At 40.2% G+C, this 25,837-nt stretch overlaps 1 protein-coding gene across 19 annotated transcripts in view; it reads right to left on the reverse strand.

Annotated features, from left to right (window-relative positions):
- Window positions 1-25,837, reverse strand: part of PRELID2 (PRELI domain containing 2) — an 856,521-nt gene that overhangs the window by 768,505 nt on the left and 62,179 nt on the right. For all 19 annotated transcript variants that reach the window (XM_064366453.1, XM_064366452.1, XM_064366460.1 and 16 more), the window contains one exon: window positions 8,078-8,147. In XM_064366453.1, coding sequence (XP_064222523.1) covers window positions 8,088-8,147 — 60 coding nt within the window. In that variant the 3' untranslated portion in view covers window positions 8,078-8,087. The remainder of the gene's footprint in view (window positions 1-8,077; window positions 8,148-25,837) is intronic.

Here is a 25,837-nt window from a genome sequence, read left to right on the forward strand (position 1 = left end):
AAAAAAAAAAAACACCAGGCTGGGCAACATAGAGAGACTTCATCTCTACAAAAAAGGAAAAAATTAGCCATGTGTGGTGGCGCATGCCTGTGATCCCAGCTACTCAGGGGGTTGAGGTGAGAGGATTACTTGAGCCATGGAGGTTAAGGCTGTGGTGAGCCCTGACTGCACTACTGCACCCCAGCCTAGGCGACAGAACGGCGAGACCCTGTCTCAAAACAAATCAAAACAAAATGAAACACAGAATATGGGTAACAAGACAACAGGTAATGCTGTAAACTTGTTTAATTTACTCATCTTCACTACCAACAATTTAAATCCAAATTGATTTAAAATACAAGTTGATGTGAGTCTCACCTCCCCTCTTTTCAACTGCATTGTTGCCAGGATGGAGCCTGGCAACATTTAAGCAACAAAAAAGGGGGGCAAACAAGAAGCTGAGATGCAAAGATCAGGGAAAAGCCATACAAAGAATATCACTCTTCCTATTTTTTTTTTAATTGTATTTGGGCTCTGGGGTACATGTGCACGCCCTGCATCCTGTAGGATTGTTGCATAGGTACACACATGCCATGGTGGTTTGCTGTCTCCATCCCCTGCCCCACCACCCACCCGTTGCCTACATCAGGCATTTCTCCTGGTTTTATCCCTCCCTCTCCTCTCCCCTGCCCCCCCCCCCGCTGTCCCCCCACTCCCCTCCCCTCCTAGCCCTGTGAGTGTTGCTCCCTTCCCTGTGCCAAAGGGTTGTCATTGTTCATCACCCACCTATAAGTGAAAATACACAGTGTCTGGTTTTCTGTTCTTGTGTCAGTTTGCTGAGAATGATGGTTTCTAGGTTCATCCATGTCTCTACAAAGGACATGAACTCATCGTTTTTTATGGCTGCATAGTATTCCATGGTGTATATGTGCCACATTTTTTTTTTGTACAGTCTATCATTGATGGGCATTTGGGTTGGTTCCAGGTCTTTGCTATTGTAAACAGTACTTCAATGAACATACATGTGTATGTGTCTTTATGATAGAATGATTTATAATCCTTTGGGTATATACCCAGTAATGGGATTGCTGGATCAAATGGAATTTCTATTTCTAGATTCTTGAGGAATCGCCACACTGTCTTCCACAATGGTTGAACTAAATTACACTACCATCAACAGTGTAAAAGTGTTCCTTTTTCTCCACATCCTCTCCAGCATCTGTTGTCTCCAGAGTTTTTAATGATTGCCATTCTAACTGGTGTGAGATGGTATCTCAATGTGGTTTTGATTTGCATTTCTCTAATGACCAGTGATGATGAGCATCTTTTCATATGTTTGTTGGCCTTTTGAAAAGTGTCTGCTCATATCCTTCACCTGCTTTTGAATGGGTTTGTTTGTTTTCCTATAAATCTGCTAAAGTTCTTTGTAGATTCTGGATATTATCCCTTTGTCTGATGGGTAGATTGTGAAAATTTTTTCCCATTCTGTTGGTTGTCAGTCTACTGTAATGATTGTTTCTTTTGTTGTGCAGAAGCTCTTAAGTTTAATTAAGTCCCATTTCTCTATTTTGGCTTTTGTTGCAAATGCTTTTAGTGTTTTAGTCACGAAGTCCTTGCCTGTGCCTATGTCCTGAATGGTTTTGCCTAGGTTTTCTTCTAGGGTTTTTATGGCGTTAGTTCTTATGTTTAAATTTTTAATCCATCTGGAGTTAATTTTTGTATAAGGTGTAAGGAGGGGGTCCAGTTTCAGCTTCCTGCATATGGCTAGCCAGTTTTCCCAACACCCTTTATTAAACAGGGAATCCTTCCCCATTGCTTGTTTTTGTCAGGTTTGTCAAAGATCAGATGGTTGTAGATGTGTGGCGTTGCTTCCAAGGCCTCTGTTCTGTTTCATTGGTCTATATCTCTGTTTTGGTACCAGTAACATGTTGTTTTGATTACTGTAGCCTTGTAGTATAGTTTGAAGTCAGGTAGCGTGATGCCTCCAGCTTTGTTCTTTTTGCTTAGGATTGTCTTGGCTATGAGGGCTCTCTTTTGGTTCCATATGAAGTTTAAAGTGGTTCTTTCCAGTCCTGTGAAGAAGGTCATTGGTAGCTTGATGGGGATAGCATTGAATCTATAAATTACTTTGGGAAGTATGGCCATTTTCACAATATTGATTCTTCCTAACCATGAGCATGGAATGTTTTTCCATCTGTTTGTGTCCTCTCTTATTTCCTTGATCAGTGGTTTGTAGTTCCTTGAAGAGATCTTTTACCTCCTTTGTTAGTTGTATTCCTAGGTATTTTAGTCTCTTTGTAGCAATTGTAAATGGGAGTTTGCTCATCATTTGGCTGTTTGTCTGTTATTGGTGTATAGGAATGCTTATGATTTCTGCACATTGATTTTGTATCCTGAGACTTTGCCGAAGTTGCTTATCAGATTAAGGAGGTTTGGGGCTGAGATGATGGGGTCTCTAAATATAAGATCATGTCATCTGCAAATAGGGACAATTTGACTCCTTCCTTTCCTAATTGAATGCCCTTTATTTCTTTTTCTTGCCTAACTGATCTGGCTAGAATTTCCAATACTATATTGAATAGGAGTGGTGACAGAGGGCATCCTTGTCTAGTGTCAATTTTTAAAGGGAATGCTTCTAATTTTTGCCCATTCAGTATGATATTGGCTATGGGTTTGTCATAAATAGCTTTTATTGTTTTGAGACACGTTCCATCGACCTAGTTTATTGAGAGTTTTTAGCATGAAGGGCTGTTGAAGTTCGTCGAAGGCCTTCTCTGCATCTATGGAGATGTGGTTTTTGTCTTTGGTTCTGTTTACGTGGTAAATTACGTTAACAGATTTGCGTATGTTGAACCAGCCTTGCATCCCTGGTATGAAGCCTACTTGATCGTGGTGGATAAGCTTTCTGATGTGCTGTTGGATTCGGTTTGCCAGTATTTTATTGAAGATTTTTGCATCAATGTTCATCATGGATATTGGCCTGTAGTTTTCTTTTTTAGTTGTGTCTCTGCCAGATTTTGGTATCAGGATGATGTTGGTGTCATAGAGAGAGTTAGGCAGGATTCTCTCTTTTTGTATTGTTTAGAATAGTTTCGACAGGAATGGTACCAGCTCCTCTTTGTATGTCTGGTAGAATTCAGCTGTGAACCTGTCTGGACCTGGACTTTTTTTGGTGGGTAGGCTATTAATTGCTGCCTCAATTTCAGACCTTGTTATTGGTCTATTCAGGGTTTCAACTTCTTCTTGGCTTAGTCTTGGGAGCGTGTAAGTGTCCAGAAATTTATCCATTTCTTCCAGATTTACTGGTTTATGTGCATAGAGTTGTTTGTGGTAATCTCTGATGGTAGTTTGTATTTCCGAGGAATAGATTGTGATCTGCCCCTTTATCATTTTTTATTGCATCTATTTGATTCTTCTCTTTTTTATTAGTCTAGCTAGTGGTCTATTTTGTTGATCTTTTCAAAAAACCAGCTCTTGGATTTGCTGATTTTTTGAAGGGTTTTTTTGTGTCTCTATCTCCTTCAGTTCTACTCTGATCTTAGTTATTTCTTGTCTTCTGCTGGCTTTTGAGTTTTTTTTTTTATCTTGCTCCTGTAGCTTTTTCAATTTTGATGATAGGGTGTCAATTTTAGATCTTTCCTTGTTTCTCATGTGAGCATTTATTGCTATAAATTTCCCTCTAGACACTGCTTTTAATGTGTCCCATAGGATCTGGTACATTGTGTCTTCATTCTCATTGGTTTCAAAGAACATTTTTATTTCTGCCTTCATTTCATCGTTTATCCATTGGTCATTCAGGAGCAAGTTGTTCAGTTTCCATGTGATTGTGCGGTATTGAGTGCTTTTCTTAATCGTGAGTTCTAATTTGATTGTGCTGTTGTCTGAGAGACTGTTTGTTGTGATTTCCATTCTTTTGCATTTGCTGAGGAGTGATTTACTTCCAATTATGTGGTTAATTTTGGAGTAAGTGCAATGTGGTGCTGAGAAGAATGTGTATTCTGTGGATTTGGGGTGGTATGTCCTATAAATGTCTATTAGGTCTGCTTGGTCCAAATCTGCGTTCCAGTCCTGGATATCCTTGTTGACTTTCTGTCTCATTGATCTGTCCAATATTGTCAGTGGAGTGTTAAAGTCTCCCACTGTTATTGTGTGGGAGTCTAAGTCTCTTTGTAGGTCTTTAAGAACTTGCTTTATGTATCTGGGTGCTCCTGCATTGGGTGCATAAGTATTTAGGATAGTTAGCACTTCTTGTTGCATTGATCCTTTTACCATTATATAATGCCCTTCTTTGTCTCTTTTGATCTTTGTTGGTTTAAAGTCCATTTTATCAGAGACTAAGATTGCTACTCCTGCTTTTTTTTTTTGCCCTCCATTTGCTTGGTAGATCTTCTTCCATCCCTTTATTTGAATCTATGTGAGTCTTTGCATGTGAGATGGGTTTCCTGAATACAGCACACCGATGGGTCTTGACTTTTTATCCAGTTTGCCAGTCTGTGTCTTTTGATTTGGGTGTTTAGTCCATTTACATTCAACGATAATATTGTTATGTTTGAATTTGATCCTGCCATTTTGTTACTGGCTGGTTGTTTTGCTCATTAATTGACATGGCTCCTTGATTCTGTCGTTATTCTTTACCATTTGGTACATTTTTGCAGTGGCTGGTACTGATTGTTCCTTTCCCGGTTTAGTACTTCCTTCAGTAGCTCCTGTAAGGCAGGTCTTGTAGCAATGAAATCTCTCAGTAATTGCTTGTCCGTAAAGGACTTTTTTTCTCCTTCACTTATGAAGCTTAATTTGGCCGGATATGAAATTCTGGGTTGAAAGTTCTTTTCTTTAAGGATGTTGAAGATTGGCCCCCACTCCCTTCTAGCTTGCAGGGTTTCTGCTGAGAGATCTGCTCTGAGTCTGATGGTCTTTCCTTTGTGGGTGACCCAACCTTTCTCTCTGGCTGCCCTTAGGATTTTTTCCTTCATTTCAACCCTGGTGAATCTGACAACTATGTGCCTTGGGGTTGCTCTTCTTGAGGAATATCTTTGTGGTATTCTCTGTATTTCCTGGATTTGAATGTTGGCCTGCCTTATTAGGTTGGGAAAGTTCTCTTGGATAATATCTTGAAGAGTGTTTTCCAACTTGGATTCATTCTCCATCATATTCAGGTACGCCGATCAAACACAGATTAGGTCTTTTCACATAATCCCATAGTTCCTGGAGGCTTTGTTCTTTTCACCCTTTTTTCTCTAATCTTGCCTTCTCATTTTATTTCATTGATTTGATCTTCTACCTCTGATATCCTTTCTTCTGCTTGATTGATTCGGCTGTTGAAACTTGTGTATGCCTCGCAAAGTTCTCATGCTGTGTTTTTCAGCTCCATCAAGTCGTTTATGTTCTTCTCTAAGCTAGTTATTCTAGTTAGCATTTCATCTAACCTTTTTTCAAGGTTCTTAGTTTCTTTGCATTGGGTTAGAACATGGTCTTTTAATTCACAGAAGTTTGTTATTACCCACCTTCTGAAGCCTGCTTCTGTCAATTCATCAGATTCATTCTCTGTCTTTTTTTGTTCCCTTGATGGTGAGGTGTTATGATCCTTGGGAGGAGAAGAAGTGTTCTGTTCTTTGGTGGTTTCATCCTTTTTGCACTGGTTTTTTCCCATCTTCGTGGATTTATCTCCCTTTAATCTTTGAAGTTGGTGATTTCAGGAGGAGTCTCTGAGGGTACTTTTTTTTATAGAGGTTGGAGCTGTATCTTTTTTGGCCTGTAGAGGGCTTTGCTGGGCTCTCTCAGGTTCAGTCAGGTTGTTGGGTAGGTGGTCCTTCCCTGGAGTTTGTTTGCAGGTGAGATTGGCCCCACCTTCCCAATGGTGTCTCTCACAGAGTGGGATGGTCCGTCCCGCTGGCATTAGTCCAAATTCCCACCCAGGTCCCTGAGACAATTTGCTGAGCCCAGCAGTAGCTGCTGCTCAGATTTGTATTGTCTACCCACAGTGCCTCACCATCTGGCAGGGCCCCCCATGGACCATAGGTTGCAGGAGGGATGAGGCAAGCACAGGATCCAAAACGGAGCTCCCAGGGGATTAAGTCTCCAGATCCTCCAAGCTGGCTGCACGTTTCACCCTGCCTTGATTTGCCCCCCTGCGTGGCTGTTGCCCTGGGGCTCCTGCCCTAGGCCCAATTCCAGTGCCCTGTCAGTCCCATAGAAAAGAACCTGGCACCTCATTTGGAACCGTGAAGTCTTCCAGTCCTCTGTGTCTCATTCACTGTGAGCTGCATTCTGGCACTGGCTTCTCTTGGCCATCTTGGTGCCCCCTCTCACTCTTCCTATTAATCAAAAGTTGACCAAATACATAACAATGTCTAACTCCTAGCTTAACAGCTTTCTCAGTGCCCTGGCATTTCATCTGTCTCCACCCAGAGATGTGAACTCATTTAAAAATGCCATTCTCAAAGTGTGGTCCCAGGACCAGGATCACCATCACATGGAAATCTGTTAGAAACACAAATGCTCAGGCCCCATCTCAGACCTACTGAATCAGAACTTGGGGAGTAGAGTCCACCAATCCTCCAGATGACTCTAATGCTCAAGAAAGTTTCAAAACCACTAATTTGAAGTTTGAAGACCAATAGGTGCTCACCTTTCCCATAGAAATGGAGGCCCCTCATTCCTTCATTTACCTTGGAGCTGACTCAAGATCCCACCTCCCAGAGTAAGATGGGATCTGTGCCTAAGTATGCAAGTACAGAGGTTGCTTAGTGAGCCTCACAAATATGCTAGCAGAGAAAAACAGGGAGATGTGGCCAAGTTGTTCTCTGTAATTTTTTAAAGGAACGGGGTGGATGTAGGAGTAAACCATATTTAGATTCAATTCCAACATTTTAAGAGCACCTGCTATGTGCATGCTTATGCTAAATGAAATTATATCTTGTTTAGATTTCCAGTAACAAAGGAATTAATATGTATTAATTATACAGGGGCTTAATATTAATCAAAATGGAGTCCAACCTGCAAATAAACAGAAAGACTTTATAATTCTCCCACTGATGTTCATTCGCACGTCTGGACGGCACGCTTGGTATGCCAAAGTGCTTGTATATGAATGTTCCTTTTCCTTCTTTTTGGCTAACTGCTCTTAACGTTTATTGTATATCACAATTAGAATACTAGGTTGCTTATACAAGACCACGTGTCTCAACTTTTAAATTAACCTAAGAAAATTTGAGTTAATTCTACATTACCCAAGGCAAAGTTTGTTTTATTCAAAGGTTTCAACTCTCGGGTGTTAAAAATCTAAGGTCTATAGGTTCTGTAAGATGTAAATCTATCATATTCATTTATTTGGGGCTTTGATTCTCCCTTAAATAACTCTGTCCCGCCATGTCCACTACAAAAACCATTCTTCCTGATTTAGACCATATAAATTTAGGGGGTGGGGGTAGGGAGTTGAGTAGTTTTGCAATTCCCCACTATCTGTTAACCCTACACCATTTGCCCTAAACTAGATGTTGCGTGTGCTTCAGCATGAGTGCTGTCTTCCTTCCATCCTGTGCCCATGGGCAGACACTGTTAATCAATCAAGGCACTCTTACCCAGAGCCTGGGTGTTACTCTCAAGACCTCAGAATCCCTCTCAATCGCATTTCAGGCAGCTACTCAGAATCACTGGAAATATATATGACTAATAAGAAATATTTGTTTCACTACCAATCAACATGCCCCTTCCTTGTTTCCCTTCCTGCTCCAATTACATCTTTAAAGCCCTACTTTGATTATTTTCAGAACAAAAACATTAAGCTTCAGTTAATCTGAGCTGCAGTCTTTGCAAATCTATGATACTTTGAGGCTCCCAATCATGGTAGATTGTGCAACAGTTTTAACAATTTGAATAGAGTTGTAACCCAGCATGTAATACAAAACTGCTCTGAAAATCAAAGAACCAAGTAAATAAAAGTACTAAATAGATAAAACACCTGTGAAATAGTATTCTGTGCATATAACTGGGAAGTGTGCAGCGTGAATAGCCCAGGGAGGCTGCTATAGAATACCAGGCTGATAAGCATGAAAACACGGCTTGCGTAAATAATTCTGACTTTGCTTTTGGTACTCACTGATGATTCTTTATTCTGCTAAGGGGGCACCACACTGTTCCTTTAGCAGCATCTCCATGATTCTAATTCCCTATAGAAAGAAGAGAAAAAAATTAAAATGCCCTATTTCACAGACAAATACTTTTACATTTATCACAACCTTTTCCCTTCAGAGAATCCAGGTTATGGTCATATATTCATTTCAAAAAGGTAGGCTCATAGCCATACCTGACATTTTAATACTATTTTACTCAGCTATTTCACATACATTGTCTCCGCACGTGCTCAGAACTACTCAGGGACGTAGGCAGAACAGAACTTAGGATCTCCATTTTAAACATAAGAAAATAGCCCAAGTGTAGTTAAATAACTTCTTGAAAGTGGCCCTGCCAGAGCTAGAATGATAATGGCAATAGTTAATATCCATTGAACATTTATAGATGTGCTAGATTCACTGCTGGGGTTTTACACGTATTACCTGGGGGTAGTGAGTGTTGTGGTGTTACCACTGAGATCCCTCCCAGGACTAAAACACTCCCCTTTCCACCAAGACTGTATGTAGGCTGCTTCTGGCACACAGCCACCCTCAGCCAAAGGAAGCTGCCTTACCTGAAGTCATGTCCCTCCAGGGGCAGCCCACAGCCAGTGACTGGTAAGTACAGGGATATAAAGACCTGGCCTCTTCCCTTAATTTGGGACAACTCTGAGGAGCATCCAACCCTCAAAGCTCTCCAAGGGATCAGCTAAGACCTTTGTGGCAAGTGCATCACAGTTCAAAAATCTCTTTCTATACCCCATGACAAGAGTTGTTCCTGCACTCTCCAATACCCCCTGCAGGCAAATCTCAAACTGTGTCTGTGTCCTAAGAGCTGACTTTGGACACCTTAATGCACATAAAACCTCCAAATGAGTACTATCCTTATCCCCATTTTACTGACGAGGAAACATAAACTCAGAGAGGTTTAAATAATTTGCCCAAAGTTATACAACTATTAAGTAATAAAGCCAGGAAAAGAACACAGGCACCCTCTTCCTTTTCAAAGGCACCCACGAACCTTCTTGCAATGTTCATTCTGCTACATTCATACCCACCTGTCCACCCAGCATCTTGTCCAGGAAAATTCCACCTTGGAGGAAAGAAAAAAGCAGAAATTCCTTTCCTCCTTAAAGAACAAGTTCTACAGATGAGAGGATAAACCTTCAAATGGGAAGACAGAGTTATGATGTAATTATAAACTGGGGTCTCCAGGACATCAAAGTTGGACGCAAGGGAAAGGAAGCTGCTATTTTCAGATACCTGAGCCTGAGAATTGTTGCAGATAATAATAATAATAATAAGGGGAACTTAAAATACAGGTCCCCAGGCCCCTCCCAGGAAGATTCTGATTTAATGGGACTCAAGCAGGCACCAGAACTCTATGCCCTTAACAGGCATCCATATGATCCTCTTATGATCAGGCAGGGCTGGGAATGTCAAGTGGACTTGCAGGAGAAAGGCAGGGACTTCTGACTTGGGGTCTGAGCCAAGAGATGGGGATGGAGGGTAATCAAAGGCATCGCTAGAGAAGACAATAAAATATATTTAACATCAAAGTAGATGAAAGTAAAGTTAGTATTTCCTTCAGATTCTGCCTGGCCTTCACCACAAATACTACCATTATCTTGGAAGGAAGAAGTATTACTGGATCTTGAGAGAATGCTGAGTAGTAAGAGTGTTTGCTAAACCAAAGCAGCAAACCATAGGACCAGGAGCACCATTGACAGAGGTAGGAGACCTGAGTTCTTATCACAGCTCCACCAATCATTCTGCTGGGTACCTTAGGCTGATCACTTTACCAAAGAGTAACGTAGACCACAGAGGTCAGGGCACTGAGAGGCAGATGGGATTAGTGCTTTCTATACCCAGCTTCACACTAACATTACTAGGGGAAGTCACAAAAGAAAACAGACTCCCAAGAGTCTACCCAAGAGTGTGTTTGACTCAGTCACAAATTTCAAAGCTCAGGCCCGAGTCTGTACATGTAAAACATACCTCATGTTGATAAGGAAAGGTGGCAGGAAAATACTGGATAGAAAAGGGCAGTCCCTGGTGAGGGCCACACCTTCAAGCCTGGATCTGTGGCCCAAAGTGAAAACATGCATTCCTGTTTTCCCATATGAATGTTATCTTTTCCAGAACCACCCCGGCCCACCCTACTCCTCATCCTGTACCCATAAAAACCCCAGGCCACACCAGTAGAGTAGCAGAGTTGCAGAGTTGCAGAGGAGAGAAGAGAAGAAGCATCTGGACATTGGAGAGAAGCAGCTTGACTTTAGAGGGATGGCTTGATGGCAGGATCTCAGAGAAGAATTCAGCCAGGGACAGCCAAACTCCAGGAGAACACCACGTTTCCACTCCATCCCCTTTCCAGCTCCCCATCCCACTGATAGCCGCTTTCACTGCTCAATAAAATCCTCCACATTCGCCATCCTTCAATTCTTTCATACAACCTGATTCTTCCTGGATGCCAGACAAGGACCTGGGTGCACGTACAAGAGGCTATCACATTGACCCTTTCATTGAGCTGTTTAACACTTAAGCCATCCATGAATAACAAAGCTAAAATAGCACACTGTAACATGCACCCTCTGAGGTTCTGAGGGTCACAGGCAACCTCTAGATGCTGCTGCAGGGCTGCACAGAGTTCTGCTCCTGCTGGTTGCCCAGAAGCACTCATCCTGGCCCTTGCACCTGCTCACCTGTGTGCTCCCCCTCCTACAAGGAGTTGAGAGCTGTGAGCTGAGTAAGTGAGCCAATCCCTTCATAAGTCTTACAAGGGAGTCAGGGAACATTCATGTTTCAATGTGATTCTGAAACAAGCAGTTCATTTACAAGAATTTATAAATAGCAACTTTACATCATCTCTGAGATCTCTTCCAATTCTGACAGTCTGGGAATTGATGAAATAGGTTCTCCTTAATCATTTCTGAAGATATAGTATATACTGCACTCTTAAAAGCCACCTGCCATTTAAAGAATTAGGGGAAAGGGGGTTGGGGGCAAGGGATGAAGCAACAAGTGAAATGAAATTTAACTAAATTCTTAACAGAAAACCTGAATTGTGCCCCTTTTTGTTCTTATTCCCTGAACAACAGATCCAGTTAACAAATATGTACTATGCACCTACTATGTGCACTGGAGATTAAATGGTGAATGAACAAGATAAAGTACCTGCCCTCATGGAGTTTACAGTCTAATGGATTCCAGAAAATGTTCATTCCCTGGTTTCACTTTTTTATTCTAACAAATCTCTGGACAGTAATTAAATGTCTTTTCTCTATTTTCAGGAAGAATAAAAACTATCACATTAATTCTCTTTCAAGCTTCTTTTTTGCAGAGTAGATGCATAAATCCAGACAGTATGACTTTAAACTAAGAAAAGCACACTCCTTCCCTAGGAGGTAAGAACCTGCAAACTTTCCCATCCATCTAAATTAAGACCTCCACCACTTATTGAACTGAACACTAATTGACATAAGTGAAGATTGAGGTTTTCCTTGAGAACTGAAAGATGTTATTTGTTGAATCAATTATGTTCACAGAGTGACCGTTGATTTTTCTTTCCCTTTTTCCCCCTCTCTCATACCACTTCAGTCTTTTTAAGCAGAACAGTTAGAAATGGAACGTGGAGAATGGGGGCAGGGAGAGAGAGGCCTGTAAAGTGAATAAAAGAGAAAAAAACACCTAACAGGGAAGCTAAGCCACGATTTAGTACCTCTCTTTGGTGAAGAAGGACCAAATCAAAGCCTAATCGATAGAGTCCTTTCAAATAAAGTTCCAATGCTTAAATCTCAACCCCCAGGAGATCAGACTTAAAGGAGCTAAATTTACACCACTTATCACACAATGATGCCTGAAATGCAGAACAAACATTAAGTGGATCTACCTTTATAGATAAGGCTTAAAAGCTTTTTAGACTGACAAACCGTAAACCAGTTTGATTTTATTATTTCTTTCCCCACTGAGATTTTTTCTTCTCTATTACAAGGCTATCTTTCTCTATTTGGCAATGTACAGATAAGTGAGCTACCTTGCAGGCTCATTTCCCTAATACCAGAGCTCTGCTGGCCAAATGTATCCCCACAAAGGAGTCTCAGAGTCTTTCAGATTCAAAACACTTTGCAAATTCTCCACTGTAAGAGTCTGTGAGAAATAGCTGATTATTACTAAAAACACAAAACTTGTCTTAGAGGAGCAGGAATAAGTTGAAACTAAAGGTGGCTAAATTCAAACAGTCTATTTGTTTTGCTATAAAACTGATCCCTCCTTGAGAAGCTCTGATTTATGTAGGAAGCTCGGAAGAGAGTAATATTAGACCGAACAAAAATTTTCTAAAGCGTTCTCAAAAGGTACATTCACGGGAGCTCTTAACAAAAGAGAATTGCTCAATTATCAGTAATAAAAGACTGGTGCTAAAGAACCCCCACTGGAAATATTGCTTTCTGTGGGTCATGGCTTTGGAGTAAATACCATAAACAGTATTAGCACCCACTCTGTGTAAGGAAGGACAGGGAAACTATGTGGGACAGGGATGCAGATAAGACAAGCAGCCTCTACTCAAGGGGCCATTGCCCTCTTCAGAGGAAATAGAGAAATAAAAAATAACTGAAGAGAGAGAGCTCCTGTGAAGTACTATGACTTTTAAAAGAAAAAAGTACAGTAATGTGCTGCTTGATTATGTTTCAGTCAATGACAGATGATATATGTGATAGTGGTCCCACAAGACTCCACAGGAGCTGAAAAAATCCTATCACCTGGTGATCTTGTAGCTGTTACAGCATCATAACCCAACACATTCCTCATGTTTTTGTGGTGATGTTGGGGTAAACAAACCTACTGCACTACCATTTGTATAAAAGTATAGCACATAAAATTATAGTATCCTAATACTTGACAGTAATGATAAGTGACTATATTACTGGTTTATATATTTATTATATTGTACTTTTTATCATTTTAGAATGTACTTCTACTTACAAAAAAGAAAGTTAACTATAGGGCCAGGAATGGTAGCACTTTGGAGAAACTGAAGTGAGAGGATTGCTTAAGGACAGGAGTTTGAGACCAGCCTTGGCAACATAGTAAGACCTCCTTCTCTTAAAAAAAAAAAATTAATTAGCCAGGTGCAGTGACATAAGCCTGTAGTGTTACCTACTTAGGATCACTTGAGTTCAGGAGTTTGATGCTGCAGTGAACTATGATTATGCCACTACACTCCAGCCTGGGCAACAAAGTGAGAGACCCTGTCTCTGAAAAAAAGTTAACTGTAAAACAGCCTCAGGCAGGTCCTTCAGAGGTATTCCAGAAGAAGGCATTGTTATCACAGCAGATGACAGCTCCATATTACTGCCCCTGAAGACTTTCCAATGGGACAAGATGTGGAGGTGAAAGACAGTGAGACTGATGATCCTGATTCTGTATAGGCCCAGGCTAATGTGTGTGTTTGTGTCTTTGCTTTTAACAAAAAAGTTTAAAAAGTAAAAATTAAAATTAAAAATTTTAAAAATAGAAAAAAAGTTTCTAAAATAAAGATATAAAGAAAAAATACTTTTGCATACCTGTATAATGTGTTTGTGTTTTAAGCTAAGGGTTATGACAAAATAGTCAAAAAGTTAAAATTCAAAATTTTAAAGAATTAAAAATGTTAAACCAAGCTAAGGTTATTCTGTTATTGAAGAAACAAAAGTATTTCTTTATAAATGTAGTGTAGCCTAAGTGCAAAAGGTTTATAAATCTGCAGTAATGCATCGCAATGTCCTAGGCCTTCCTATTCACTACTTACTGACTCGCCCACCCACAGCAAATTCCAATCCTGCAAGCTTCATTCACAGTAAGTGTCTTATACAGGTGTACCATTTTTTTTTTTTATCTCTTATGCCATATGTTTACTGTACCTTTTCCTATATTTAGCTATGTTTGTATACACAAATAGGTATCATTGTGCTACAGTTGCCTACAGTATTCAATACAGTAACATGAGTACAGATTTATAGCCTAGGAGCAATTGGCTGTACCATATAGCCTGGGTGTGTTGTAGGCTCTACCACCTAGGTTTGTGGGAGTGTACTCTATGAGGTTTGTACAATGACAAAATCATCCAATAATACATTTTTCAGAATGTATCCCTGTTGCTAAGTGACTGTATAACAGAAGAAAGGACATAGAGACTAATGTTGCAGGAAGGAAGGACTTGCAGAAGCCACTTGAACAAGAGAGATTTGAGTAAGTCCCAAAGTCTGGCCATGAGTGTAACACACAGAGATGAAGGGACAGACCAAGCAGAAGGAGGCTTAAGAAAATGGATGAGGGTGGGAACTGCATGGGAGGGAGGGAGGGAGGAAAGAAGGAAGGAAAGATGGAAGGGATCTGCATCTAGTTTTTTCATCAAAAGGTAAGAGAAATACTGCATGAAACTTCTCCAGGAAGAGATCTTCTACTACAATAAAGCAGCTTTTATGCAACTTTTAATCTGATGCTGTCTAATCCCTTTAGATGCAGAACTTTATCTAGAAAGTGGAATAACATTTGATAATAATCTAAAATAAACAGTTAAAATTCATTGGCACATACTGTGTGCCAAGCACTTTGCCTGCAATCACTTATTTTACCCTCCCATCTGCCTTTTTTTTTTTTTTGATGCGACCAAGGCTCAGAGAAATAAACAACCTGTCCAAAATCACACAGTAACTAAACCTCAATTTGATGGGAAGCAATCAGACTCAAGATTCCAGGATCTTGAATCTCACCACACTGTTGGGTTGGGAAGTTTAAATGAGAATGCAAAAGTGAACTGCTATACTGTTGGAACTAGTCTATGTTGTGCTGCTATAACAGAATACTATAGACTGAATGATTTATAAACAAAAAAAAGTCATTTGGCTTATGTTGCTGGAGCCTGGGAAATCTAAGATTGAGGGAGTGCATCTGGCGAGGGCCTTCTTGCTGTGTTGTAACATGGCAGAAGGCATCATCTGGCAAGAGAGCACATACAAGAAACCAAGAGAGTGAACTCACAGTTTCAAGCCCTTTTATAATCAGATGAATCCATTCAAAGGGATGGAGCCCTCACTATCTAAACACTTCTCATTAGGTCACTTCCAACATTGTTGCATCAAGGATTAAGTTTCCAACACACGCTTTTGAGGTGACACATTCAAACCATAGCAGGTACATAGCAAGAGATTTTCTTCCTTTCTTTATTGGCTATATTCAAAGAGCCTGATAAATAAATCAGGTATTTTAGTCCAGCTCCCACACAAAATGGCATGAATCTTAATATATTAATCAATATCCAATCCCATCTACAAATTGTTTTAAATACAATGTTTTTCAATTAGAAATAGCCTGATAGAATGTATGGCTTCAATATAATTTTCCCATACTACTATAAATTCTTCAGTAAGATTCATTTTTATTTTTATAAGTAATTCAAATCTTTAGGTGTAACTGCAGAACATTAAATGGATACAATAATTCAGATGTCTTTACTTCACATGATAAAGCTTTCTCTCTCCTTAAGGAGAATATTTAATTCTCAAATATATCCCCAAATAATAAAGTCTAAAAATTGGAAAGGACCTTATATTTTCTAGTCCAGATACGAAACTCTAAGCAAAGAATCAAAAGTGGCCCAACTGATTTAAAGAGATTTCCTGCAATCAAATATCAGAATAAGAGATTACTAAATCATTTCCATGCTGCTGGTTTTCAAATAAACCCTAACATTTAAGTCGCTGATGTTTTCCTGCTTTACAGTTACTTCCGCCATCTTCCAGTGTATTTTCATTTTGAATTTTAAGAAATTTGACCTGTATATAATTCTGTTTTTCCTCACTTGCACTTCATGTAAAATATGACCTCTCCCCCAGTGCCATACCCCATCCATGACATTTATAACAGTTGGTCATCTGTTACCTGCTGGAAATCTCCATTCAGGGGAAACATATTTTTCCTTAGTCCATCTGTGCTTAATCACAAGACAGTGCTTCCTCATGTTGAAGAGCAAGGAACTGTTTTAGTGACTGGCACCAGAGCATCCCAGTACCAACTCCTATACTCTCAAGTGTGCCAAAGCAAAAAGCAACAAGGTTCTTATTATTTCCCCTTTATCAGTCATTTTTTCACTATTGATCAGATTTAAGTTCAGTTATAATTTTCCCTTGTTTCTTCCCTATTCTGAGATAAAATGGTTAGCAGCAGGCTTGTACATTTTATCAAAAAAATATCTTTAACAGAATAAATGAATCCAATTGATGCTCAAATAATAAATAAATCGAACAGCCCAGATAATCCTGCTTTAATCTTGTATCTCTACCCTTCTCCTTCCCCCTAGGTTCATGCAATTCTCTAAGTCAATGAACTTCTTTATATAAAAGGTAGGTCTACTGTGTCTTCAAGTTAGGTGTTTCCTTTCACCAAAACAGAACTTTTCAAAGCCATATTCTAGTCAAAAACTGATCTCACCAAATCTCAACAATATTGAATCTAATGATAATTTATTATGAGCTTACTCTATGCTGAGACTTTACCTACATTATCTCATTTAACCCTCTCAACAGTCCTTTGAGGTTAAGACACTTCTGCTCTCACCATTTCCAGGTAAGAAAACTCAGCCTGAGACGTAAATGACTTGTTCAAGGTCAGGTAGCTAGCAAGTGGCAGTCCTAGGATTTAACTCTGAGTTTCTCCACCTCATTCTACAATGAGTCCTTACTTACCTCACTGAATGTGTTTCTGTGCCTGAAAATGGGTGGAGGGAAGAGAATAGCACATTTCCCTGCAGGAGCAACACATAAAGCTACTGGCACACAACAGACTTTTGTTAACCATTACCTCCCATTCTTCCTGTGCCCTTAAAAGTAGCTACTGATTGATATATGGACTCTATCTGACTAGGGGCCCCTCATAATGGGACTCCCACAGTAAGGCACCTCTGCACATTTGGCTACAGGCTGGTGATTTATAGGAAATACCAGCAGGGGCTTACCTCATGCTTGTTCACATTTCCCTGGCTCTTCACATCACCTCTGAGAGTCACTAACACTCCTTTTCACAATTCTGGACCCAGCAGGGTAAACCAGCTTTCCTCACATCACAGTGGTCATCAGAGACAGAATTAGAATCCAGTTCCAGGGAAAGAACTAATTAGCAAGCAGGCTAACACCTCTATCCACTAGTCTGTACTGAGCACATTACATGCCTTCACCATCACATCCCACCTACAAGTCAGTTACATAAGAAAAATGAAGTTCAGCTAGGTTAAAAAATGTAACCAAAGACAACCAATTAGTAAGCAGCAAAATCAGGCCAGGTGCAATGGCTGATGGCTGCAAACCCAGCACTTTGGGAGGCTGAGGTAGGTGAATCACTTGAGATCAGGAGTTCAAGACCAGCCTGGCCAACATGGTGAAACATCATCTCCACAAAAAAATATAAAACTTAGCCAGGCATGGTGATGTGTGCCTGCGGTCCCAGGTAGTCAGGAGGCTGAGGTTGGAGAATCACTTGAACCCGGGAGGTGGAGGTTGAAGTGAGCCAAAATCAAGCCACTACACTCCAGGCATTCCAGCCTGGGAGACAGAATGAGACTCCATATCAAAAAAAAAAAAAAAAAGTAGCATTACCCAGTTTCAGACCCTGATCTTTGTGACTCTGAGACCTCCATATACTATCTCCTTGAGAAGGTGTGTTTATAGGGTTTTCTTCTCGAATTACCAAAAAATGACATGTCAGCTTAGGCACAGTCCTTCCTACCATCAAAAAAAAAATCATTTCCATCTACATCTGAGTGGTTTCAATTTTATTAATTTAGAGGAGACTGGAAACATGCAGTTCTTGAAATTGCCATAAGAAAAAAGCACCCTCTCATGTATCCAAATGAATTTCGTTTTCTGCTGACACTAAGCGAAGCTCCCTTGTGCACTCTGGGGAAGCCAGAAGAGAAACATTCCACAGGGAGCATTTCTGCTTCAACACAATATCTGCCTGTTAGAATTCCATTGTGTAATGCCAATATGGAGGGCCCTTCATTGCCCACTAAAAGCCTTTCGATACTGAACATGGTCATCATTTCTTGGGGACAAAACCCGCAGTGGGTGAATGAAGTACAAGGTTAGACAGAGTGTTGTCACTAACAAGAGCAACATAAATATGATGGATTGACTTCACTCCTCATCCTTTGCATTACCTGTGGAGTGAAAGAACAGTAAGTCTGTGGCAAATTTAGGAAGTGATGTTTGTGTTTTAATTCCACACTTTTAACACTACAAATTAAAAAAAAAAAATCAGAAAAAAGTTACATACAGGAAAGCTAATAAATGATTAAAAAATAAATTCTCTATATGCAGATAATAGCCTAAAAATAAACATCTGCTGTTTTTAAGTCAACTATTTGGAAAGAAAAAAATGCCTGCAGTGCTTATAAATAGTCACCCTTTATCTGCAGTTTTGTTTTCCACAGTTCCAGTTACCAACAGTCAACTGTGGTCCAAAAATATTAAGTGGAAAATTTCAGAAATAAACAATTCATAGGTTTTTAAGTGTATGATGTTCTAAGAAATGTGATGAAATCTTCTGTCCTGGTACATGAATCATCTCTTTGTCTAGCATAGCCACACTGTAGACACTACTGGCCTATTAGTCACTCTGTAGACCTCCGAGCTATCAGATCAGCTGCTGCAGTATTCCTGTGCTTGTGTTCAAGTAACCCTTATTTCTTCATAAGGGCCCCAAAGTGCAAAAGTAGTGATGCTGGCAATTCAGCTAAAAGAGAAGCCACAATGTGCTTCCTGTAAATGAAAAGGTGAAAGTTCTCAAATGAAGAAAGAAAAGAAAAGAAAAGAAGAAAAGAAAAGAAAAACAAAGAAACAAAGAAAGAAAGAAAGAAGGAAAAAATCATATGCTAAGGTTACAAGATCTATGGTAAGAACAAGTCTTCTATCCATGAAATTGTGAAGAAAGAAAACGAAATTTGTACATAGTACCTGTAGAGTTCCATACTATCCATGGTTTCAGGTATCCACTGGGGGTCTTGGAACATATCCACCAAAGATAAAAGGGACTACTGTATACACAAATGCTCTTTAAAGCTTCCAAACCCTGTAATAAACTGGTAAGGGGAAGGAGACACTGAAGAAATAGACGTAATAATGATACTTCCTAAAAGTTGCTCTACTATTTCAGTTGCTAACTAAGTGGGGAGTGTTCTTGGTTAATCTCTGGGATATTCTTGATATGATTTGGTTGAAATATCCCTGCATGGATTAATATCTCCCACATGGACGATGTTCCAAATCTACTATCTGTCTTTAATGTTAAACAATCTAATAAAATTCTTCCTTTGAATAAAAAAAAAATTAAAGCTTCTATTTTTAAAAAATTCACAAATCCTTTACTTGGTGAACTGCAAGGGGAGGTTGTTTTAAAAACCCAAGTGCAGTAAGCAATTCTGGGTCTTGTTTGGGACTGATGCAAAATTCTCAAGACTGAGGGACAGCTCTGATCCACATCTTATATGGAATCTGGCCAACAAATTCAGGTTCTCTAGAAAATAGTTTTTTACCGCGGCTGAAGTAAAGGAGTGAGCTGCTGGAAAAGTAAAATGAGGGGGAATTTCCTGTTTCATTTTAGAGTTGGGGTCTCACTCCGTTGCCCAGGCTGGAGTGCAGCAGTGCAATCATAGCTCACTGAAGCATTGAACTCCTGGGCTCAAGCAATCCTCCCACAACAGCCTCTTGAGTATGTGCTCAGTCTGAGTCCCACTGTCTGGTTTAAATCTGGATTCTACCACTCACCATTTGTGTGATCTTGGGCAAGTCAACTCACCTCTCTATGTCTCCTCATCTATGAAATTGTAATGATAGTGATGGCAGCAGCTGTTCCAAATGGCCTGCCACTGCCATCACTGCTGGCTGCAACAGGGAGGCACTGCCAGGTCTGCACACTCCACAGAGCTGGCAGGAGCCCAGGGGCAGGTAGGAGCCCCACCCTCCTGGGCACAGTTAACAGCCGCCCAAACTGCAGTTGCAGACCTGGGCCTGCTGCTCCACAGAGCAGTCAGGAGTTCTGTCCCCAAGGGCACAGCTGCAGCCACCCAAAGCATGCTGTGAACCAAGGCATCCCTACACTCTTGGGGACAGGGGGTGGCAGGAAGGGCCCCCTGCACTCACCGGCTTGGAAGTGCCTGCCCCTGCTGCCTGGCTTCTCCCAGCTGTTGGCATCTGCTCCAATCTTAGAGCAACACCAGGGCTGAACATGAGCAATATGAACGGCAGCAGGAGGTAGACAGGTTCCTGGAGAGAAAGGAGCAGGTCCCTAGTGAAGCCCCATTTTCAGGCTAGGGAGGGCCTAAAGGCTGGAGGTGGGGCTGCCAGACCCACCTGAATGGGAATCTGTGTGTCTTTTCTGGGACCGACCATGGCCACCCATGGACCAACCTGTGCATACTTCCTTCCCTCTGAGGCCCGTAAAAGCCCTGGGTTCAGTCAGAGCTCAGCAGATGTTGGGACAACCAGCCACAGAGAAGAGCTACCCACTTCAGGGCCTCCTCTCTGCTGAGAGCTGCAGAGATAGTACTATCAACTGCAGAGGGGAGCAACCCACTCCAGGGACTCCTCTCTGCTGAAAGCTACAGAGACGACTGGACGACCTGCCTGCAGAGAGAAGTTTCCCACTCCAGGGTCTCCACTCAGCTAGGGGCTGAACACTTTACAGGACACCCTGGCTACAGAAAGGAGCTACATACTGTGAGTTCCCCAAGAAAGCTGTTTGTAGTGTGCCTGGTCCAGCCACAACCTCACAAAGAAATGACACCCATGCCAGTACCTAGAGCTGCCTGACCCATGGCAGCAGCTGGTGTGCCCAACTGCTCAGTGGCTGTATTCTACATTTGCTCATGCACCCTTCGCTGCTCCACGCCTGACTCACAATCTCCCTTGGAAGTGTGGGATCCAGGGCAGTAGTGTGAACTGAGCACAGCCTGCCAGACCACGTGGGTGGAATGGGCCCAGCAGGCCCACACAAAACTTAGGCAAGGGTGCCACCAGTCACAGGTTTCCAGCCAGAAAAGTGATACCCCAAAGATCTTGAAATAATAGTACTCACTATAGAGAATTGGATGGTGGATGCTAAGCAACGTGGATGAGGCAATACATGCAACATACTCAGGATGGGGCATAGAAAGAACTCGAAAAATATTACCTGTTACTGTTATCTTTCTAATTACCCCTGTGCCATATAGAAAATGCCTCTGCTTTTAAGAGTGTTGCTAAAAGATAACAGAATGAAAACATAAAGTCTAACCACTTTTGGAAAACAATATGATAATATGTTCATTTGTTCAATAATTCAATAAATAAATATTTATTGAGCAATGATGATGTGCTAGGTACTGAGGATAAAGTGGTAAGCCTTAAACAGAAGTCTATCTTTCAGTGACAGAGATGAAAAACTCATTCAAAGGATCATGAAAGCAGTCACATACAATTAAGAGTGCTTCAGGGAATCTTTCCTAAGGTAATAGTACAAAATAGGAAAGGTTATATGTATAAAGTTGTTTCACATGCTGTCATTCGTAATGGTAAAAGTGGAAATAACCAAAATGCTCAATAGTAAAGAAAGGGCAATATAAATTATTACATAATTATTTAATGACATATTATATAATCATTAAAATGATGACTTTGAAGTTTATGTAGTTACTGTGAAAGGCATTTATTATAAAATATTACTTGAAAAAAGCAAGAAATGAAATTGTACTAATGCTGTAATTATGACTGTGTTTAAAATTTGCACATGAGACTAGAAGGAAATATGCCAATTAGGGTCATAATGAAAAGATAACAATTACCATTTATGAAGTATTTATTATGTGCCAAGGTATTTTAAGCACTTCTTTATACAATCTCCTTTACTCTCGTACTCATAAGATAGGCAATATTCTTCATATTTCACCCAGAGAGAGGTTAAGTTCATCCCTACTCTATGAGGGAGGGCACTCTGATTTAAATCCACATTGGGTTGATTCCAAAGACAGGCTCATTGTAACCACTAAACATTTGTTTATAATGTCATAATGGGGAAAATAAGTTATTGCTTTTAACTGTCTTGCATTTTGCTTTTAAAATAATGTTAATAACGACAACCAGCTTGAGCCAGGAGTTTGAGACCAGCCTGGGCAACATGGTGAGACCTTGTCTCTTAAAACAGCAACAGGGGCTGGGCATGGTGGTTCACACCTGTAATTCCAGCCCTTTGGGAGGCCAAGGCAGGGGGATCACCTGAGGTCAGGAGTTCGAGACCAGCCTGGCCAACATGGCAAAACCATGTCTCTATTAACAATATATAAATTAGCCGAACGTGGTGGCAGGTTCCTGTGATCTCAGCTACTCAGGAGGCTGAGGCAGGAGAATCACTTGAACCCAAGAGGCAGAGGTTGCAGTGAGACAAGATCGCATCACTGCACCCAGCCTGGGTGACAGAACGAGACTCTGCCTCAAAACAACAATAACAGCTTATCATTTGTTGTTGCCACATCCTATCCTAAGTGCTTTATGTACATAGCTCATTTATGCCTCACGATACTTTATTTAGTAGGTTCTGATATTGTCCCCCTTTTACAGATGAGGAACGTGAGACACAGAAAATTAAATAGCTCAGTCAAGTTCATATAGCTGGTCAGGGCAGAGTATTCTGCTGGTCTCAAAGGGAGCTGAGGAAAAAGAACATAAATGACCCTACTGAAAATATAATTTAAAATGTTTATGTGCAGGTAGTACCTACTCAAAACATTGTTAAATAAGTTTGTTTTTTATTTAATTTTGTTTAAAGATTTTAAAAGTCTTTTTAGGAGGAGTATAAGTTTTTAAAATTTGAACTATTTCAAACATATCAGGAAGTTCAGAGAATAATAGAAAAACCAATAGCTTTTAACAAATATTAATGTCTTTAAAAATAAAAGCTACACTGCATTAAAGGCCACTGATTGAGGAAATTTTTAATTATAGTCTTTACATTCTACTTAAATTGGGACTCAATAAGAAAGGAGTTACTTAACTCCCAGAAAGTCATCATTTTCCTTTGGAAATTCAGAGATGGTGAGCTGGATTCTAAGGAAAAAAGCTAGCCAAGGAAAAAGGGGTCAAATCCCAGATAGTAAATGAAATTCAAAAAAATTGAAAGTGACAAAAACATGTCACTACAACAAATCCAGCTTCACTAGACACAATGCTTCCTTTTCCCTTAACAACAGGCAGACACTGGAGCCTCCTCTCCACCGCCTTCCTGGGTCACTGCCTGCTGCCCATTAGGGGTGAGTACAACCAAAAGAGTCTTTCAGGAAGGATGAAATTCTATCTTAGAGTGGGGAGCCATAGAAATTGCCATAGACTAAGGGAGGAAGAATGCTCCAGGGGAACAGCTGGACACCTCAGAGAGCTCAAGGAACACTGAAGTATCATGCTGCACGGCTTAAGCACACAACTGTTGCTAAACTAGTAGATGTATCTTTAAATGAAATTACCTTTCCAATTCAAGTAGAATTCTTTATTAGTCCCTCAGCTGAGATGTGTAAATGACATTTTCCTGGCCTTTTTGGTCAAACTAAGAGCCCTAATTAAACACAAAGAGTCTAGAAAAATCCAAGCCCAATCCTATAAGTAATGATACCTCTGATTTACAACAAATGTGTTCCTAAAGGCAATTGATCCACACAATATGCAGATGCAGCCCCTATATTTTTACATATGTATATGTGTGTATACACACATAAACACACACACACACACACAAATACACAATTTTTTTTTTGGTATTTCAATGCAACCTGGCCAAAGCTGTTGCAGCTTTCAATTCTATGCCTGCCTTAGGTTTATATGAGGTACATGAAGATTTATAGTGGCCACAAATTCCTATTTTCTCATTGTCTAACGGGTTCAGAAAACTAATAGATTGGTTGGAAATTCCATCCAGAATAGTGGAGAGAACACAGTTCCCAAATCTCTTTGGAGAGATGAGCAGAACTAATGGGTATGAGAGTGGAGGAACACTAAGAAAGCAAGTATCATATTAAGTGTTTTGAAGATGAGAACATTTTTCTCTATAGTCTAACAAGTATCTACTTCAAAGTCACATAAACGCCCAATGCTGATGGAGACAAGTCACGCATCTGTCTTGTCTCCTTCACCTAAACTCTGGGACTCTGACCTCCCTGTCAGGGAATCAAAGTGAATGGCAGTTGAGAGGATGGTCAGGACCACCTGGATTCAAATTCCAGCTCTGCCACTTATTGGCTGATGACTTTGTGCAAGGAATTTAACCTTTGTTTGCTTCTATTTCCTCATTTGTAAAACAGAAAACTGGGAGTAACCACAGTCTCTCTTCCAGAAGGTAACTGGGAAAATTAAATGTTCATAAAACAGTATAGCACTTAGCTCACGGTAGACACTCAATAAATTACAGCTACTATTATATATTATATCTGGTCTTCCCCAAAAGTTCCAGAATAGGCTGTGTTTACAGAAGGCATAGATTAAAAATAAGCCAACATGTTTATGTGAATAGAATTATAAAATGAAATTGTAACAACCCTACCGCATGCTTACCATGCCTTCTGCTAATTAGCAATTTATAAAACTATGTTTCTTATTTTTAAATATTTTATTACCATATCAACCCTTGACTACAAACTTGTTAAATGAATTACCTCTGATGCTCTTAGATCCCTAGTAGCTTAAACTACTGCATTTTAATGCAGGTTTAAAGACTATTTGTCAGAAAAATCTTGGTCAGACATTTAAGGAAGGGAGAGAGAATTTTTTTTAAAAAAGTCAGACAATTGCCTAATTGAAAATGACCTACCCAGTTCAATCTGGTTTTACAGAATATGTTAGTGAAGTTCAGAGCAACTAATCCAAGCAACACAGCCCTTAGAGAGAGGCCAAGACAGGGCCAGAGCCCAGGTCTCCTGACTCCCGGCTGGGTTGACAGGCTCCTCACCGCACTGCGTGGAGAGGCACTTTCTCCCCTCACTACACACTAACACATCTGAAGCTCAAGGAACCACTTTCTGTCATTTCAGGCAAGAGCTTGACTTCCAAGATTTCATTTAGTTTCATAGAAGGCAACATCCCAGAATTTCAGCTGGTAAATCAACCAGGAATTCCCAAAAGCTTTATCACCGAGCAAAGTCTGTTACAACCAGGATGAATTCAAATGAGCCATCAAGGGATTTTGGATTCCCAGGTTTCACAGTCAAGGTAAAGGCATTGATTTAAACTCAGTAGAAGGAACAAAAATCTGTATCACTCAGAATACTCATTTCCACAAAGCTGTTTTCCCTGCAAAGCCTATGTTTCTCAGACAAAAACTAACAGTAGTAGCAGGGCTGATGGGAAGGGAGATGTGTAAGAAGACAGCAGCTACTATGATTTACGGGATCTATAAATAAGCTGTTAAAAATCAGAATTCTTGGTAATATTCTCAGGACATCTAATGAATAAATATCAACTAAATCAATCTATCTGAGCACTCAAGGGTGGGATTAAAAAAGTATTATCAACAGAGGTAAATTTGAACTGGGAAATAAACCCTCTGGAACAGGAAAAAAATATTTCATTAGTTTTTACATGTGGTTCAAATAATATAAAGAATCTTGAAAAAATTCACATGAACAAGCAGGAAATGCAAGTCTCCAACATATAGTCAGTATACTATCATATGTTCTTAATATCACACTGTGACTTCTC

This window comes from Aotus nancymaae, unplaced genomic scaffold (assembly GCF_030222135.1).
Source record: "Aotus nancymaae isolate 86718 unplaced genomic scaffold, 86718_ANA_hifiasm-v0.15.2.pri h1tg000064l_1, whole genome shotgun sequence".
Classification (NCBI taxonomy): Eukaryota; Metazoa; Chordata; class Mammalia; order Primates; family Aotidae; genus Aotus; species Aotus nancymaae.